The sequence below is a fragment of the Diaphorina citri genome, unplaced genomic scaffold (genome assembly GCF_000475195.1).
Source record: "Diaphorina citri unplaced genomic scaffold, Diaci psyllid genome assembly version 1.1 scaffold42, whole genome shotgun sequence".
Lineage (NCBI taxonomy): Eukaryota > Metazoa > Arthropoda > Insecta > Hemiptera > Psyllidae > Diaphorina > Diaphorina citri.
This window is the reverse complement of record NW_007377479.1, coordinates 190,347-209,160: the sequence shown is the minus strand read 5'-3', so window position 1 is coordinate 209,160 and position 18,814 is coordinate 190,347. Positions and strand designations below refer to the sequence as shown.

General features: G+C 41.8%; 4 protein-coding genes and 1 long non-coding RNA gene across 5 annotated transcripts in view; all 5 read right to left on the bottom strand.

Annotated features, from left to right (window-relative positions):
• Positions 1-112: 112 nt before the first annotated feature.
• LOC103513995 (cytochrome P450 4g15-like) lies at positions 113-2,940 on the bottom strand. Its single transcript, XM_008478862.3, has 5 exons — positions 2,796-2,940; positions 1,940-2,136; positions 1,531-1,673; positions 928-974; positions 113-148 (listed from the first exon to the last, which is right to left on the bottom strand). Exons 1-5 carry the CDS (start codon positions 2,910-2,912, stop codon positions 113-115), a joined length of 540 nt encoding a protein of 179 aa, XP_008477084.2. The 5' UTR covers positions 2,913-2,940.
• An 832-nt stretch (positions 2,941-3,772) lies between these two features.
• LOC103513987 (probable cytochrome P450 313a1) lies at positions 3,773-4,958 on the bottom strand. Its single transcript, XM_026826858.1, has 2 exons — positions 4,661-4,958; positions 3,773-3,852 (listed from the first exon to the last, which is right to left on the bottom strand). The coding sequence occupies exons 1-2, from the start codon at positions 4,956-4,958 to the stop codon at positions 3,773-3,775; spliced, it is 378 nt and encodes a 125-aa protein (XP_026682659.1).
• A 365-nt stretch (positions 4,959-5,323) lies between these two features.
• LOC113469357 lies at positions 5,324-5,996 on the bottom strand. Its single transcript, XR_003392804.1, has 2 exons — positions 5,960-5,996; positions 5,324-5,429 (listed from the first exon to the last, which is right to left on the bottom strand). It is a non-coding gene; the product is annotated as an uncharacterized LOC113469357 (long non-coding RNA).
• Positions 5,997-6,876: 880 nt separating this feature from the next.
• Positions 6,877-8,225, bottom strand: LOC103513980 (probable cytochrome P450 4d20). Its single transcript, XM_008478847.2, has 3 exons — positions 8,212-8,225; positions 7,724-7,866; positions 6,877-7,220 (listed from the first exon to the last, which is right to left on the bottom strand). Exons 2-3 carry the CDS (start codon positions 7,854-7,856, stop codon positions 6,877-6,879), a joined length of 477 nt encoding a protein of 158 aa, XP_008477069.1. The 5' UTR covers positions 7,857-7,866; positions 8,212-8,225.
• Positions 8,226-12,530: 4,305 nt separating this feature from the next.
• The window catches only part of LOC103513970 (apyrase), a gene marked incomplete at its 5' end in the record, with an annotated part of 8,369 nt that continues 2,085 nt past the window's right edge, over positions 12,531-18,814 (bottom strand). The window contains 4 exon segments of the mRNA XM_008478836.3: positions 12,531-13,103; positions 14,752-14,952; positions 15,840-15,980; positions 16,317-16,419. Coding sequence (XP_008477058.2) covers positions 12,955-13,103; positions 14,752-14,952; positions 15,840-15,980; positions 16,317-16,419 — 594 coding nt within the window.

Here is an 18,814-nt window from a genome sequence, read left to right as displayed (position 1 = left end):
GAAAAACTAGTATAAAACACAAGTATAGTAACTAAATATGTATTCGGAATACCTGCAATTAGGTACCCTGTGTACGGCGTGTATACTGCCAGAATGAGACTGAAAAGTCCCTTTATTCCCGCAGTAGAAAACGAAACTCAAAACTTTGCTGAAAGGAGAAAAGAAAAACTAGTATAAAACACTAGTATAGTAACTAAATATGTATTCGGAATACCTGCAATTAGGTACCCTGTGTACGGTGTGTATACTGCCAGAATGAGACTGAAAAGTCCCTTTATTTCCGCAGTAGAAAACGAAACTCGAAACTTAAGTAGTAGCCTACTGCTGGAGTAAAGGGACTTTTCAGTCCTATGCGAGCAGTATAAATAAGCACTATTATTATTATTATTATTATTCCCGCAGTAGAAAACGAAACTCGAAACTTTAGAAATAGTTGAAAACAAAACACGTACGACAGACACACATTTACATAAGTATGAATATGAAAGTTTCACGAAAAATGCAGCTCGAAAGTTAGTTCAAGAGACAATGAACATTCCCCTTCGAAATATTTGTATTGATTTTTTCGCGTACCATGATGTACCTTGGTACCGGAATTCAGTGGGAAGATCGGAAAGGAAATCGGGTTTTTTTCATTCATCATTATTTTGTATTTTCTTACTCGTCTATTCTTACATATGTAATATGAATACGCGTTATGTACCAGACCTATACAATCTATACATATTATTTGAAGAAAAAGTATTTGAAAAGGTTTCCATTTCCAAAGTCGAAAGAGTCATCATTGGATATATTGATATGATAGCTAGAAAAGAAACACAATCAAGTTTTGAGAAACACAAACAATTTTACTATTGCGCCGCATATATGTATATTCCTTTTCCCCCAAAAAACAATGTATGCGTACTCCAAATTGTGTAGGTATACCTTCCGCGAGGCGCGCCAGTGTGGCACGTTCGTGTCAACCAGTATTCCTGAAATTTAGAGGATTTTTTCCCTAGGGCTAGTTGGGTCGATCATATGAGGCACCTATTCTCTTGCTGTGGGACTCTAAAGAGGAAGGAGAACAGATAACCCTAACCAGCCTAGCTAGCTAGCAGTTTCAAAGGGTTCTCTCTGCTTTTAAAGAACAAGCACAAGTCCTCACGATGGTTGACTGCGGTTCAGGAGGAGCCAATTTAACATGGGTAAAGACCATCACCCTGGTGTATGGGAGAAAAGGTATCCTTTCTTTATTCTGCCATCACCATTCGTCTACAGCCGGAGTCACAACAATAATATTCAATCGCGCAATAGAATGTTACCTTTTCTCATATACGGTGTTGCGAAGTGTTCATAGAAGTCCGCTAAGAACAAGCACAAGTCCTCACGATGGTTGACTGCGGTTCAGGAGGAGCCAATTTAACATGGGTAAAGACCATCACCCTGGTGTATGGAAGAAAAGAAGATATCCTTTCTTTATTCTGCCATCACCATTTGTCTACAGCCGGAGTCACAACAATAATATTCAATCGCGCAATAGAATTTTACCTTTTCTCATATACGGTGTTGCGAAGTGTTCATAGAAGTCCGCCTTGGTAAGTGCTAGGGCATTGACTTGATTGGCAACACTGGCATCTGCGACGATGATGTACAGGTCTGTTGCGGCCCACAGTCTGATCATTCTGGTGGACCTTTGGAATTAAAATTAAAGTCTAGGTCAGGTAAGTTTTGGCCTCGGAACGGCTGGCTTTTAGATAAGTTTCGATCTCGGTACGGCTAACTTTCTCCTATCCTGGCTTTTTTCTCTCTTCGGGTTCGAAACGAGCAGAATAAAGAGAAGGTATCTTTTTGTATCTGCTACACAGGGATGTTGGTCTCTAGCTGTAGCCATGTTGAATTGGCTGGCTCGTCCTGAACCGCAGACAATCATCGGTTTGTTACTAGTTGGTGCACTTACCCGCCGAACGTTTTGAGTAGTTCATCCGTCAGGGGTATAATCTTGGTCACACTCCGCCCTAGCATGCTAAACAAGTTGCCAATGAGGGGTAACGCCAGTGGTCCGGGCAACTGCCACGAAATGTAATAGAGCTTCCGCCTTCGCCATAACCAGAAGAGGAGCCAAATTCCGAACAGACAATACCACACGTTTGGGTCCTGGAAATATGTCGATCAAAATGAAATTAATTAAAAGAGAATATTTTGGTTGATTGACTTTTGGGAGTCAGTCCCATCGAAAAACGTAAAAGGAGGTGTAGGCTCACCCCTAGAAAAAAATCCAGAAGTAAGGCCAGCCACTCAATATCACGTAGAACTAACAGGTACACCTGTGCAGCTTGATACCTGATGAGCAGACATACTGTCAGGTAACCTGACAGGTACGACTGAAAAGTTCCGCCTGTTCGGTCTACCTGATGAGTACACACTATCAGGTCTACCTGGATCTTTTCAGTCGTTAATAGTGAGTGGCTGGCCTAAGCTGTAACTATTACTGTAGTGAAATTTTCAAATAATATGGTTTTTGGCTGGGGTTGAATCCACACCTTTCTGATGACCAGGCAAACGTCTTGACCACTACACCACCGAGGCAGGTAATTGAAAAGGTTTGAAAGAGGGATCTGTAACAACAAAGATTTTATCGTCCCGAAATCGAAGCGAAAAGAACAGGATAGGAGAAAGCCAGCCGTTCCAAGAACAAACCTTATCTGTTTAGGATAAAGTTCGCCCCGAGCGGGAATCTAATCCGTGACCTAGCGCTCACAAGGCAGACGCTACCTTCGAAGCTAACTAGGCTGACAATATCTGGGTGTACTTACGAAAATGAAGAGTTTTCTGCCTGTCCAATGCATGACTGTTGAGATATTTAATAGTTGTAGATGAAAATCGAATCCCCAATCCCAACACAATTTGATGCATCTTACTATAATTGTCATCGAATTGACGGGTCTCAAACAGGGTGTGCTAAAAAAGAACTCCTGGCAGAGGTAGAAAATATCGACAAACGGTAGCGCGTAGAATAAAAATAGAGAAGGGAGTGCAGATAGAGGCGTGTATACTTTTGGGGGCCCTCAAGGTTTCGCGGGGATCCCCAAATAGTTAATTGACGCCCTCCTTCAGTCAATACTTAATCGATGGGAGGGTGCTCCAAGTTATGGGCTTATGGGCAGATATTTTCATTATATTTACCTGCTATACGAGATTAATTGCAGACATGTGGCCCTAAATGCCTAAGCAATCTGCCCTGCAGGGTTACGATTAGAGCCTGTCGTGGAATAGGGCCTGGTTTCCGTAGGTCTCCAACGTTGAGCATGCTTTGGAAGTTCAATGACGGTATTATTTTCAACTGCAATCCTGTATTCAGATATTATGTTGATTTTTCTTATTTATTTTTAAATTTACGACCTGTCATCATTCTGATTTTTCATTACAAGTCTCTGATTGTGGGTATCCAAATGTCGAATTGACACTTTGTTTTCGAGACTACTGCTATCTGTGGCCAGTGGTCAAGAGCACTGCCTCTAAACCCGGAGGTGCTAGGTCTAAATGTACCAACTTTAGTGGTGTAGTGGTTAACGCGTTGGACTTTGGATTTTGTGCCTTTAGCCTTTAGTCCAAGTCAAGTACAGTCATAATCAAGGTGTATTGTCTGAGGAACTACGTTGATTGTGCTTATGTGGGTCATAATAGTGAGAACTTCTATGTATGTGCTCGGCGACTGTTACGATTGTGACGCCTGAGAGAGGGGGAGGGCAAAAGAGGAGGATTAAGGTTTGAAGAGGTTTAATAGAAGGAACTATAAACTTTTAAACTGCTTAAGGTCATAATAGTGAGAACTTCTATGTATGTGCTCGGCGACTGTTACGATTGTGACGCCTGAGAGAGGGGGAGGGCAAAAGAGGAGGATTCAGGTTTGAAGAGGTTTAATAGAAGGAACTATAAACTTTTAAACTACTTAAAGCTCTACTGTCTCTACATAAAGCACAAGTTATACTTAAATTACAAATAGCAACTGATGTTTTTCCCAAGAGATTTTTGAACCAGAGGGAACTGTAACAACAGAGTCTTATCGTCTAAAAATCGAAGATAGAAAGGGGACAGGTTAGGCGAAAGCCAGCCGTTCTGAGGGCGAGCCTTATCTGTTTAGGACAAAGTTCGCTCCGGGCGGGAATCTAGCTCGCGACGTAGCGCTTATAAGGCAGGCAGCGAACGCACCTTCCAAAGGACCCGGACAGAAGCCCAAATAGGACCGTTCAGACTTCTGGGGTAAAGGAACTTTTTAGTCTCATTCGAGTTGGATAAACAAGGTATATTTTATTCTATTCTAAATTGAGACGACTAGTTTTGCCGCAACTCTTCTGTTGAAGTGTTCATAGTGCCGCGACAGGCAGACCCTTTTACCTACCAGTAGGGAACGTATACTGTTTTCCATCGGAACTTGTAACTTTAATATCTTCAGCGACGTAGCGCTTATAAGGCAGGCAGCGAACGCACCTTCCAAAGGACCCGGACAGAAGCCCAAATAGGACCGTTCAGACTTCTGGGGCAAAGGAACTTTTCAGTCTCATTCGAGTTGGATAAACAAGGTATATTTTATTCTATTCTAAATTGAGACGACTAGTTTTGCCGCAACTCTTCTGTTGAAGTGTTCATAGTGCCGCGACAGGCAGACCCTTTCACCTACCAGTAGGGAACGTATACTGTTTTCCATCGGAACTTGTAACTTTAATATCTTCCGTGACTTTTCTTGCTGTACCAATGCCAGCCGGAGACATACGTAGGGTTTCCTTGAGTACCATTTCCAAGTAGTCCAACTTCATCAGGTCTTCGTAGCTCGGACAGGTGCTTGTATTGTCACCAAGGGTTTGAATGATCTCGTCATAAACCTTGAAAAACGAAATTATGTATATGTAAAACGAAATTATGAGAAGAATTCCGACAATGCCAGCCGGAGACATACGTAGGGTTTCCTTGAGTACCATTTCCAAGTAGTCCAACTTCATCAGGTCTTCGTAGCTCGGACAGCTGCTTGTATTGTCACCAAGGGTTTGAATAATCTCTTCATAAACCTTGAAAAACGAAATTATGTATATGTAAAACGAAATTATGAGAAGAATTCCGAGTAATTTCTGTGAAGCTGGCCTAGAAAAAGAAAAGCCAGTCTAGTTAGCTTGAAAGGTTTGGCTTAAAACAAATCAAACCTATAATCTCGAACTGGAAAACATACCAACAGTCCAGGAGATATGATGAGGTAGTCCTTAGCAGGATAAGAATAGGCCACACTAGAGTCACTCACAGTTACCTGTTTGAAAGAACCACGCCCCAATGCCAGCCGGAGACATACGTAGGGTTTCCTTGAGTACCATTTCCAAGTAGTCCAACTTCATCAGGTCTTCGTAGCTCGGACAGCTACTTGTATTGTCACCAAGGGTTTGAATGATCTCTTCATAAACCTTGAAAAACGAAATTATGTACGAGTATATGTAAAACGAAATTATGAGAAGAATGCGTAATTTCTGTGAAGCTAGCCTAGAAAAAGAAAAGCCAGTCTAGTTAGCTTGAAAGGTTGCCTTGTAATTTGTAAGCGCTATGTCGCGGGTTCGATTCCCGCCCACGGCGAAATTTATCTTAAACAGACAAGTTTCGTTCTTGCCTTTAACAGGCGCGTTACATTCCAAACGAACTAAGCTAGCTGATGAAGTTTGTTTTCGGAACAGCTGGGTTTCTCCTATCCTCTCCTACTTCTCTCTTCGATTTCGGGGCGATAAAATCTCTGTTGTTACAGTTTCCCTCTTGAAGAAATAAAAAACCCTAAGGTGGGTCCACACATAGTCGACCGACAACGATCAGATCGACAGTCGAGATCGATCCATGTCGACTGAACCGTCCACACTGCCTCAACAACATAGATTCACCTCGTCGATCGTCGGCCGGTCGACCATGTTTGGACACACCTTTTGGAGGTATACAGTAACGAACTTACTTTGTTCTGAATATCGGGATGTATGGCCAGGAATACGTGGCAAGGTTCATCCAGGTCCAGAGTAAAGTTCAACCGGATGGCCTCCTCAACTTGGGCCATCGTCTTGTACGCCTCCACGGGCAGAACTTCAAACTCCCGAACTATCGAAATGTGCTGTAATAAAATTTACAATAGTATAATTTTATTATTAAGCAGAATCCACACTTACGTACGACAAAGTTTCCTCTTAAATGTGTAGGCGCTAAAGCTTTTAGTGCCGTTAAAGAATAGAAGAAAATTAAAGCCGGTGAAACAACAAAACAACAGCAAAGTTTTCTCCTTAATGTGAACATATTGGGAGATCCGTGAGAGAAAAACTAGGGTGCCGGAAGCCCAATCGAGTTACGGGGTCCCGGAACTCTAATATTGAGCTCTATATTGGGGAGCTCGACACTATAATGTAGCATTCCAACACCCTGAATCACCCTGAATGGAGTTCTTCCAACCTAACTTAAATGGCACACTATCAGTTCTACCTAATGGTGAGTGGCTGGCCTTAGGTATCACGTTGAAGGACTTGTATTAAGTGGAAAAACAGGGTTTTACTGTGTAAAAATTTACAGTAAAAGTTCAAAAATTTGGATGAATCTCTGTTTTCCAAAGTCAAATTTTAAATTAGAAACCCATTTACATGATGAGTTGATGACAGATGAACTAAATAAAACCATGGAGATTTTTAAGGGGTTTAATTAAAGTCACTGTAAACTACTCAGTAGAAATCGACAGTTCAAAGTTCAAGTTACATACCTGCATGATCGTATGCATCGCTACAATGAAAGGCTGCTCTTCGCTCAGCTGTGCATGCGTGTTGATGCCCAGCGTTGTGCGCATGATCGTACTAAACGTTGCCAACTCCATGAGCCGCGGGGGATGAAAACTCAAGCCGCCCCGAGCGCAGTAGAAATCGACAGTTCAAAGTTCAAGTTACATACCTGCATGATCGTATGCATCGCTACAATGAAAGGCTGCTCTTCGCTCAGCTGCGCATGCGTGTTGATCCCCAGCGTTGTGCGCATGATAGTACTAAATGTTGCCAACACCATGAGCCGCGGGGGATGAAAACTCGAGCCGCCCCGAGCATACCGTCTCATCTTTTCGACCAGAATTCGGCTCTCTTCGTGAAAGATCGGAAGGAACGCTTTCAGCGTTGAGTAATGAAATACACGCGTGACCACCTTCCGCGAGGCGCGCCAGTGTGGCACGTTCGTGTCAACCAGTATTCCTGAAATTTAGAGGATTTTTTCCCTAGGGCTAGTTGGGGCGATCATATGAGGCACCTATTCTCTAGCTGTGGGACTATAAAGAACTATAACTCTAACCAGCCTAGCTAGCTAGCTAGCTAGCAGTTTTCAAAGGGTTCTCTCTGCTTTTAAAGAACAAGCACAAGTCCTCACGATGGTTGACTGCGGTTCAGGACGAGCCAATTTAACATGGGTAAAGACCATCACCCTGGTGTATGGGAGAAAAGAAGATATCCTTTCTTTATTCTGCCATCACCATTCAGCCTAGCTAGCTAGCAGTTTTCAAAGGGTTCTCTCTGCTTTTAAAGAACAAGCACAAGTCCTCACGATGGTTGACTGCGGTTCAGGAGCCAATTTAACATGGGTAAAGACCATCACCCTGGTGTATGGGAGAAAAGAAGATATGCTTTCTTTATTCTGCCATCACCAATTGTCTACAGCCGGAGTCACTACAATAATATTCAATGGCGCAATAAAATTTTACCTTTTCTCATATACGGTGTTGCGAAGTGTTCATAGAAGTCCGCCTTGGTAAGTGCTAGGGCATTGACTTGATTGGCAACACTGGCATCTGCGACGATGATGTACAGGTCTGTTGCGGCCCACAGTCTGATCATTCTGGTGGACCTTTGGAATTAAAATTAAAGTCTAGGTCAGGTAAGTTTTGGCCTCGGAACGGCTGGCTTTTAGATAATCTGATGAGAGGCATACTACGGGATGAGCATGCTACGACACAGACCACATGCGTCTAATGTAGCAGTTGTTTCATTGCTACGAAATAAGTTTATTACTAGTTGTTGTTGTTGTTTTAACGGCTTTAGCTTTCGCCGAGGGCAATAGCAGAATAAAGAAAAGGTATCTTTTTGTATCTGCTACACAGGGATGATGGTCTCTAGCTGTAGCCATGTTGAATTGGCTGGCTCGTCCTGAACCGCAGACAATCATCGGTTTGTTACTAGTTGGTGCACTTACCCGCCGAACGTTTTGAGTAGCCAGAGGGAACTGTAACAACAGAGTCTTATCGTCTAAAAATCGAAGATAGAAAGGGGACAGGTTAGGCGAAAGCCAGCCGTTCTGAGGACGAGCCTTATCTGTTTAGGACAAAGTTCGCTCCGGCCGGGAATCTAGCTCGCGACGTAGCGCTTATAAGGCAGGCAGCGAACGCACCTTCCAAAGGACCCGGACAGAAGCCCAAATAGGACCGTTCAGACTTCTGGGGTAAAGGAACTTTTTTTTTGAGTAGTTCATCCGTCAGGGGTATAATCTTGGTCACACTCCGCCCTAGCATGCTAAACAAGTTGCCAATGAGGGGTAACGCCAGCGGTCCGGGCAACTGCCACGAAATGTAATAGAGCTTCTTTTGAGTAGTTCATCCGTCAGGGGTATAATCTTGGTCACACTCCGCCCTAGCATGCTAAACAAGTTGCCAATGAGGGGTAACGCCAGTGGTCCGGACAACTGCCACGAAATGTAATAGAGCTTTCGCCTTCGCCATAACCAGAAGAGGAGCCAAATTCCGAACAGACAATACCACACGTTTGGGTCCTGGAAATATGTCGATCAAAATGAAATTAATTAAAAGAGAATCTTTTGGTTGATTGACTTTTGGGAGTCAGTCCCATCGAAAAACGTAAAAGGAGGTGTAGGCTCACCCCTAGAAAAAAATCCAGAAGTAAGGCCAGCCACTCAATATCACGTAGACCTAACAGGTACACCTGTCAGTGATACCTGATGAGCAGACATACTGTCAGGTAAACCTGACAGGTACGACTGAAAAGTTCCGCCTGTTCGGTCTACCTGATGAGTACACACTATCAGGTCTACCTAGAAGAGGAGCCAAATTCCGAACAGACAATACCACACGTTTGGGTCCTGGAAATATGTCGATCAAAATGAAATTAATTAAAAGAGAATATTTTGGTTGATTGACTTTTGGGAGTCAGTCCCATTGAAAAAGGTAATAGGAGGTGTAGGCTCACCCCAAGAAAAAAAATCCAGAAGTAAGGCCAGCCACTCAATATCACGTAGACCTAACAGGTACACCTGTCAGGTCTACTTGATACCTGATGAGCAGACATACTATCAGGTAGACCTGTCAGGTACGACTGAAAAGTTCCGCCTGTTAGGTCTACCTGATGAGTACACACTATCAGGTAGACATGATAGGCGGATCTTTTCAGTCGTTAATAGTGAGTGGCTGGCCTAAGCTGTAACTATTACTGTAGTGAAATTTTCAAATAATATGGTTTTTAGCTGGGGTTGAATCCACACCTTTCTGATGACCAGGCAAACGTCTTGACCACTCTTTTAGATAAGTTTCGATCTCGGTACGGCTAACTTTCTCCTATCCTGGCTTTTTTCTCTCTTCGGGTTCGAAACGAGCAGAATAAAGAAAAGGTATCTTTTTGTATCTGCTACACAGGGATGTTTTTAGATAAGTTTCGATCTCGGTACGGCTAACTTTCTCCTATCCTGGCTTTTTTCTCTCTTCGGGTTCGAAACGAGCAGAATAAAGAGAAGGTATCTTTTTGTATCTGCTACACAGGGATGTTGGTCTCTAGCTGTAGCCATTGGCTGGCTCGTCCTGAACCGCAGACAATCATCGGTTTGTTACTAGTTGGTGCACTTACCCGCCGAAAGTTTTGAGTAGTTCATCCGTCAGGGGTATAATCTTGGTCACACTCCGCCTTAGCATGCTAAACAAGTTGCCAATGAGGGGTAACGCCAGTGGTCCGGGCAACTGCCACGAAATGTAATAGAGCTTCCGCCTTCGCCATAACCAGAAGAGGAGCCAAATTCCGGACAGACAATACCACACGTTTGGGTCCTGGAAATATGTCGATCAAAATGAAATTAATTAAAAGAAAATATTTTGGTTGATTGACTTTTGGGAGTCAGTCCCATTGAAAAAGGTAAAAGGAGGTGTAGGCTCACCCCAAGAAAAAAAATCCAGAAGTAAGGCCAGCCACTCAATATCACGTAGAACTAACAGGTACATCTGTCAGGTCTACTTGATACCTGATGAGCAGACATACTATCAGGTAGACCTGACAGGTACGACTGAAAAGTTCCGCCTGTTAGGTCTACCTGATGAGTACACACTATCAGGTAGACCTGATAGGCGGATCTTTTCAGTCGTTAATAGTGAGTGGCTGGCCTAAGCTGTAACTATTACTGTAGTGAAATTTTCAAATAATATGGTTTTTAGCTGGGGTTAAATCCACACCTTTCTGATGACCAGGTGGCGAAAAGGTACCCCTCACTCACATTAACATCACCCGGCCTGAATGGGATCGGGAAAAGCCAGCACGCGATTGGCCAGATTGAAAACTCATCCGGATACCAACCAAGATCCATGAGGAACTGATTCAACGTGCTATTGCTGCTGGATTAGATTCCTATAGGCTTAACCCAGCTTTTGGCCAAAAAGGGGCTTTTCACCTGCTTGGGTATATATTAAAAAAAAAACATCTTTTGGGGCAAATAGGCGGATCTTTTCAGTCGTTAATAGTGAGTGGCTGGCCTAAGCTGTAACTATTACTGTAGTGAAATTTTCAAATAATATGGTTTTTGGCTGGGGTTGAATCCACACCTTTCTGATGACCAGGCAAACGTCTTGACCACTACACCACCGAGGCAGGTAATTGAAAAGGTTTGAAAGAGGGATCTGTAACAACAAAGATTTTATCGTCCCGAAATCGAAGCGAAAAGAACAGGATAGGAGAAAGCCAGCCGTTCCAAGAACAAACCTTATCTGTTTAGGATAAAGTTCGCCCCGAGCGGGAATCTAATCCGTGACCTAGCGCTCACAAGGCAGACGCTACCTTCGAAGCTAACTAGGCTGACAATATCTGGGTGTACTTACGAAAGGTTTGAAAGAGGGATCTGTAACAACAAAGATTTTATCGTCCCGAAATCGAAGCGAAAAGAACAGGATAGGAGGAAGCCAGCCGTTCCGAGAACGAACCTTATCTGTTTAGGATAAGGTTCGCCGCGAGCGGGAATCTAATCCGTGACCTAGCGCTCACAAGGCAGGCGCTACCTTCGAAGCTACCTAGGCTGACAATATCTGGGTGTACTTACGAAAATGACGAGTTTTCTGCCTGTCCAATGCATGACTGTTGAGATATTTAATAGTTGTAGATGAAAATCGAATCCCCAATCCCAACACAATTTGATGCATCTTACTATAATTGTCATCGAATTGACGGGTCTCAGACAGGGTGTGCTAAAAAAGAACTCCTGGCAGAGGTAGAAAATATCGACAAACGGTAGCGCGTAGAATAAAAATAGAGAAGGGAGTGCAGATAGAGGCGTGTATACTTTTGGGGGCGCTGGCAAGGTTTCGCGGGGATCCCCAAATAGTTAATTGACGCCCCTCCTTCAGTCAACTACTTAATCAAAGCGCGGGGCCCCCAAAAGCGCGGGGCCCGTGGCAGTCTGCCATTCTGCCTTATGGGTAATCCGGCCCTGACGCCCCCTCTATGTTTCTGTGATGAAAACCTGACTGTCAAACACCTATTGGACTGCGTCCGCCATGCACCCGCACGTTCATCCCTAAACATCAAGCCCTCTCTGCTTGGTGAGCCTGAGGGAGAAGGCCACGTTGGAATACCTCAAGCTCATCGGAATTTACACAAAAATATAACGTCTTAAGAGAGGCCCCACGAAAGACAAGAAATTGTTAAAGACGGTAAAAATTAAAAAAAAAGGTTGCCTTGTAAGTTGTAAGCGCTATGTCGCGGGTTCGATTCCCGCCCACGGCGAAATTTATCTTAAACAGACAAGTTTCGTTCTTGCCTTTAACAGGCGCGTTACATTCCAAACGAACTAAGCTAGCTGATGAAGTTCGTTTTCGGAACAGCTGGGTTTCTCCTATCCTCTCCTACTTCTCTCTTCGATTTCGGGACGATAAAATCTCTGTTGTTACAGTTTCCCTCTTGAAGAAATAAAAAACCCTAAAGTGGGTCCACACATAGTCGACCGGCCGTCGATGCTTATGTGGCAAGTGTTTATGGTTAACACTGACAAAATTAAAATGCTTTTCCTGTTGAGCTTGAGGTCCTATATCGACAGTCCTAATAATTCAATATAGGTACTCCTAATAAGCCCTAATTATATCATTGATTGATGAAAAATGGTTGTTTTAGTTGATGAAAAATCAGAATTTGAACTGAATCAAATATCAAACTCTGAAAGCTGGATCCTAGATGGCGTAAAAGAAAATTAAAACAGTTTTTCCCTCTTGTAAAAGCTTCAAGAAAAGGGGTAAATAACAATGCCCAACACAATTTAAATTCCTTTTTATATGTACATATATTTATCATCTTAGGGTGCACTCAGCCTCGTGAGTACAATCTAGCTACTTAAATCGAGTACCAGTCATTACCGGAGTAAAAAGACTATTGAAATATGGAAATTGATTGCAAGACAAGGACTCTAATTGTTATAGTTTCCCTCTGTAAATAAAAATAACTTTCCACTCTCCATAAATTGATTGCAAATGAGGTAATTAGTAATGCTGTGACATCCACAAACGTCTGCTTTAACACAAATAAATTAATTTGTTTTTTGATATTACTTTATCTTCTATATTAAAAATTTCACATTCCATCCAGATTCAAAATGGCGGCGCTTCAAAATCATGCCTCTTACGCTGCACTGATCCCGTACAAAGGACGGGTCAACCACTAATCTATCACTATATTCTCGTGTTTATTTTATTCTCTCAATGATGTTGGCATACTTCTGTAACAACGTGCGAGGAGAGAAGCCCGCTTTGTGCACCACATTTCCGGGGATGTCTTGAACGATGGGGCTGAACTTTTGCAGATACTCGAACAGAATCTTCGTGTCCCTCCGTCCTGGAAAACACATGCAAATGGCGGAATGTTTAACTGTGTTCAGCATGCATGTTTCATGCTTCCAAGAAAGTATGAAAAAGTATCTTTTAAGGGTAAAAAGTGGTACCTATTTTGAATTTGAACGAATTACATCACACAAATGGAATAATTGTTAATACTTTTTCATACTCTCTTGGAACTCACACTGAGAAAAAAATTACTGATAGAGTACCTAGGTACCAGAAGTTTTAGGAGACTAATGCTCGTCACTCACGTGTTATTTCCCCTGATTTAGGGTGTCGGAATGCTATAGTGTCGAGGTTCCTGATATATTAGAGTTACTCACACAAACTAGTTTTTTTCTCAGTTCATGTGTACCTATTAGAGTTCCTGGTACACCCTAGTTTAGGAGACTTATGGTGGAAGAACTCTATTATCGTTCTTTTTCCCCTGATTAGTGTGTTGGAATGCTATAGTGTAGAGGTTCCTGATATACCGACGCGTATGTCCAACTCTTCGCTCCGTCAATACGACCTGCATTGGGTATTTCCTGCAAAAGAAGAATGGAATCCTTTTTTTTTTTACTTTCCTTCTCTTATACAATATACATTCAAAGTTTCAGCCTTTGGTCCGAGTGTGTGTCTGTAAAGGGAGTATCTCAAAACTAGAGACTTGTTTAAAGAGATTTTACATCACTGTGGAATGTTAAGGTCTTTAGTGATGGGGGTTTTAGTCTCCATTCGGCGAAAAGGTACCCCTCACTCACATTAACATCACCCGGCCTGAATGGGATCGGGAAAAGCCAGCACGCGATTGGCCAGATTGAAAACATGGTCACTCATCCGGATACCAACCAAGATCCATGAGGAACTGATTCAACGTGCTATTGCTGCTGGCTTAGATTCCTATAGGCTTAACCCATCTTTTGGCCAAAAAGGGGCTTTTCACCTGCTTGGGTATATATTAAAAAAAAAAATCTTTTGGGGCAGTTGCCCCTACACCTAACCTCACAGTGGGCTCTTTGGGAATGAAATTTTTCTGGCTAAAAAATCGTAATGAAATTTGCAAATTTGAAATGAGTGAACTTACCTCGTTAATCATAGCTTGCGTGAGCATGGCCCCAACATTACATTCCCCCGTAAAGCACGCCCCATGGCTCGCATCCAATAACACCGCAGAATCGCCCTTCACTTGTTTTCCAACTTTGTTTACGTCCTCTTTCCAGGGTTCCAGTGCTTTCACTATGTGAGGATCTGGAAAAGAGAATATTAACTGTAAATTACCAAGCAAAAGGTAAACATGAAGCTTTTTTGCCAGCTTATTTAGCTTGGTTGGTAGCGCGTCTGCCTTGTAAGCGCTTCGCCGCGGGATCGATTCCCGCTCGGTACGGAATTCATCCTGAACGGCTAATGTTCATTCTCGGAAGGGCTGGCTTTCTCCTATCCTGTCTTCCTTCTATCTTCGATGCCGGGAGAGCGGATTTCATCCTGAACGGCTAATGTTCATTCTCGGAAGGGCTGGCTTTCTCCTATCCTGTCTTCCTTCTATCTTCGATGCCGGGCTGGGTCCCTTTTTTTTTTTTTTTTTTTTTTTTTTTTCTCTCTCATTGTAGGGCTGAAACCCCTCGTGTAGCCCAGACATAACACTCGGATGTTGTATAACCTTTTACCTTGCCTGTAGTTGCGCGAGTGCTTCTTGAACATCGTGTACCCGTCACCGCCGTTGTAGGCGAAATCGTTGACCGCTATCCGATACCACTTGGTGGAATCCAGAGGCAGATATCGGGGTACCCGACAGTCCGAACATAGGACGTGTATGTCGGACACTCGGGAGTAGGAAGGCTTCGACATGTCGATCGTGGCTTTGATACCTGGAATTGAAATAAATACAGGGTTATTATAAAGTCCCGGAATAGCTAAATATCTTTTGAACGGCTTAAGTGCGTGTCCACAATGGTGACCAAAGACATCGCGAAATACAGGGTTATTATAAAGTCCCGGAATAGCTAAATATCTTTTGAACGGCTTAAGTGCGTGTCCACAATGGTGACCAAAGACATCGACCTTCGCACCAAGGTGTCCACAATGGAGCCTGTAATCTCCTGCTTATTTAGATACACTTGAAAATTTTGAGGTTAGAATATTATCAAAAACTGACCTGATATACATACCTAATACGTACCTATCTTCGCACCAAGGTGTCCACAATGGAGCCTGTAATCTCCTGCTTATTTAGATACACTTGAAAATTTTGAGGTTAGAATGTTATCAAAAACTGACCTGATATACATACCTAATACCTTCGCACCAAGGTGTCCACAATGGAGCCTGTAATCTCCTGCTTATTTAGATACACTTGAAAATTTTGAGGTTAGAATGTTATCAAAACCTGACCTGATATACATACCTAATAAGTACCTACTTATAATTAATTACATAAATGGGCTCAGAAATGGCAGAATTTTTCATTATACCTCTCTAACTATCCTTTCATGTATTTACCCTTGCAATATTAGGTATAATCTATACTTGATGCAAATAAATAAATTACAATTCAGAGAAGACTGTCAGGTAAAAGAATTGAAATGCGAACTGTAACGGATTTTAACACTCGATTGTACAATGTACATATTATGTACATATACTTGTATTGTTCTTATCATAAACATAAACAGTTAGTATAATGGAACAACTTGTTCCAATCTAAGAGTCTAAATAAAGCACTACTTAATTACTAATTACGTATACTTATCATTACCTGCCACTTGTATAGGACCTTTGGAGTTCTCATCTGCCGCTGAAAACTCAAGCACATAGCGGATAGCTATTCCTCTCAGTTCACACGTACTCCAATTATCTTCGAATGGAATCACCTCCAAAACATCTTCATATGTGATATCTGAGGACGAAAAATGGGAGAATATCAACTTTGGAGCTTCAATTTTTGAGCTAAGGCCAGCCACTCACTATCAGGTAGACCTGGCGACAGGTACACCTGATCAGGTTTACCTGATAGTGTTTAAACTCCTATTTTTGAGCTAAGGCCAGCCACTCACTATCAGGTAGACCTGGCGACAGGTACACCTGATCAGGTTTACCTGATAGTGTTTAAACTCCTGTTTGGATCATTAAAAACTCTTTTTTGGACCATTAAAAATTCCCCCATTATTGAAATCGGTGAAATCCAACATCAGTGTTTTTGTGAAGCATGCCATGCCATTGAGCGTTTACTTACTTCCTTCGGGGATTGAGGTTCGAATACCGCCACTGTTGAGGAATGCTACCGACGCGTATGTCCAACTCTTCGCTCCGTCAATACGACCTGCATTGGGTATTTCCTGCAAAAGAAGAATGGAATCCTTTTTTTTTTACTTTCCTTTTCTTATACAATATACATTCAAAGTTTCAGCCTGTGTCTGTAAAGAAAGTATCTCAAAACTAGAGACTTGTTCAAAGAGATTTTACATCACTGCCTACCGACGCGTATGTCCAACTCTTCGCTCCGTCAATACGACCTGCATTGGGTATTTCCTGCAAAAGAAGAATGGAATCCTTTTTTTTACTTTCCTTCTCTTATACAATATACATTCAAAGTTTCAGCCTTTGGTCCGAGTGTGTGTCTGTAAAGAAAGTATCTCAAAACTAGAGACTTGTTTAAAGAGATTTTACATCACTGTAAAAAAAAAAAAAAAAAAAAAAAAGGTCGAGTTAAAACATACGTTCGGTCAATCATGTACTTATTTAATAGAGGAAAGTTGGTGACTATAGTTACCGTGGCATCTTGCGGGATCATGTTCATGAAGGTTGCCGTCACGTTCCACTTGAACATAGAGAACCAGAGAGTTCCCGTGAATACATCCCCGGCATTTAGTACGAGGGAGTTAGGATAGGTCTCCTTCAGACGGGTAGTGAGAGTGTAGAGCCGCGCGAAACCGCCTGTGACAGAACAAAGTGAGAATTAGGATTAAAAAAAAAGGAAAAAGGTGAGTGTTTCACTACCGTTTTTATTTCGTAGCAATAAAACAACTACTATATTTTATTAGACTCGTGTGGTCTGTGTCGTAGCATGCCCATTCCCGTAGTATGCCTCTCATCAGATACTAGTGAGGCATCAATATTAGAAGCTACCACGGGGTATTTGTACACCTTCAGATACTGAACCAGCCCTTTTACAAATATGTCCAACTCATGATTCCCAATAGTCTGAAATTCAATCGAAATTAAATCCTGTTGGTCTCGGAATGCGGGCTCCGAGAAAATGATTACCTACTTAAATAAGCACTAGTGAGGCATCAATATTAGAAGCTACCACGGGGTATTTGTACACCTTCAGATACTGAACCAGCCCTTTTACAAATATGTCCAACTCGTGATTCCCAATAGTCTGAAATTCAATCGAAATTAAAAAAAGTCGTGAAAAACTGAAAAGTCGTGTTAATTTGCTCTCCATATTTTCTAGTCAAAAAAATTGATTTTTGTGTCTTTTAAAACAAAACTGATACCAAATTAAAGATCTTTTTCCCCTTTATCTATTGGTGTTAATGTCTTTGTGATATATTAAGCATAAGTGATATTTTTTTACGTTTTTTAAGAAATTGATAATAGTTCAGTTGGTTTTTTATTTCTTCATTCAGAAACATAAAACTGAAGATTTTACGTAGCTTCGTGCTTTTTCCAAGGTAACAAAATTTAGACGTTAAAGTAGGTAGGTACCTACATTTTATTGAGCCTCTTGATAGTCTTGATTCTCCATTGTACGAAGTACAAAGTCTATTTCGACAAATTTACACACCAGGAAGATTACACAGTGTATAAGAGGTTTCCTGTGTTTCGTTCATTTTTGCATAATAGCCAGTTACTTGTCAAAATGACTACTGATGTGAAATCTATGTCCGATCGAGAACTATTAGAGTTATTGCCTTGTTTACTGAAAAAAATAGAAGCATATGAGAACAAAATGAAGGAAATGGATAAGAAAATAAAAGAAAATGAAAAAGAGATAAGTTCATTGAAGGAGAGACTGGAGGCAAAGGAGGAAGAGAACAGGATGTTGCAAAATGTGAATGAGAAGATAGAAGAAGATCTTCGGGATCTTCAACAACGTTCCCGCCATATCAACATTGTAATCCGAGGTGTCAAGGAGGAGAGGAAAGAGAATGTATGGGAACTTGTTGAATCTACAGGAAGGAAAATTGGCATTGAGAATCCAGAGAAAATTATAAAAGAAAAAAAAATTGTTTTTAAAAAAAAAAAAAAAAAAAAAAAAAAAAACGAGATTAGATTGATTTGAAACTTACCAATACAGTTTTTATCCTCCTTATGACATCGGCCGGACGTCCGAACATCCACGGGCTCAAAGCGAGCATGGAAATCGTTGAAATGAATAATGGTTAGGTTGTAGCCGCCAGTCGAGGCCTTACTGGTGGCCTCTGACGGCCGTGCGAAAAGAACAGCTGCCAAAATCAGCAGCGTGCATTGAGAAGGCCGAAGAATCATGTCGTTTTCCAAGTTGTTTCACTTTCACTGATGTTGGGATATTTTTGCGGCGTTTTTTGAGGTGCGTTTAGGTTCTTACTTTTTCTTTCTATTTCTATTTCTTTTTTTTTTGTGGTGCTTGTTAGTTAGGTTGTCAGTATTTGGGTATCTTTTTTTTTAAAATAATAATAATAAAATTTATTTTTCAATAAGACAGAACATAATGCTATTTACAAAGAAAGAGAAGAGGGGGGGGGC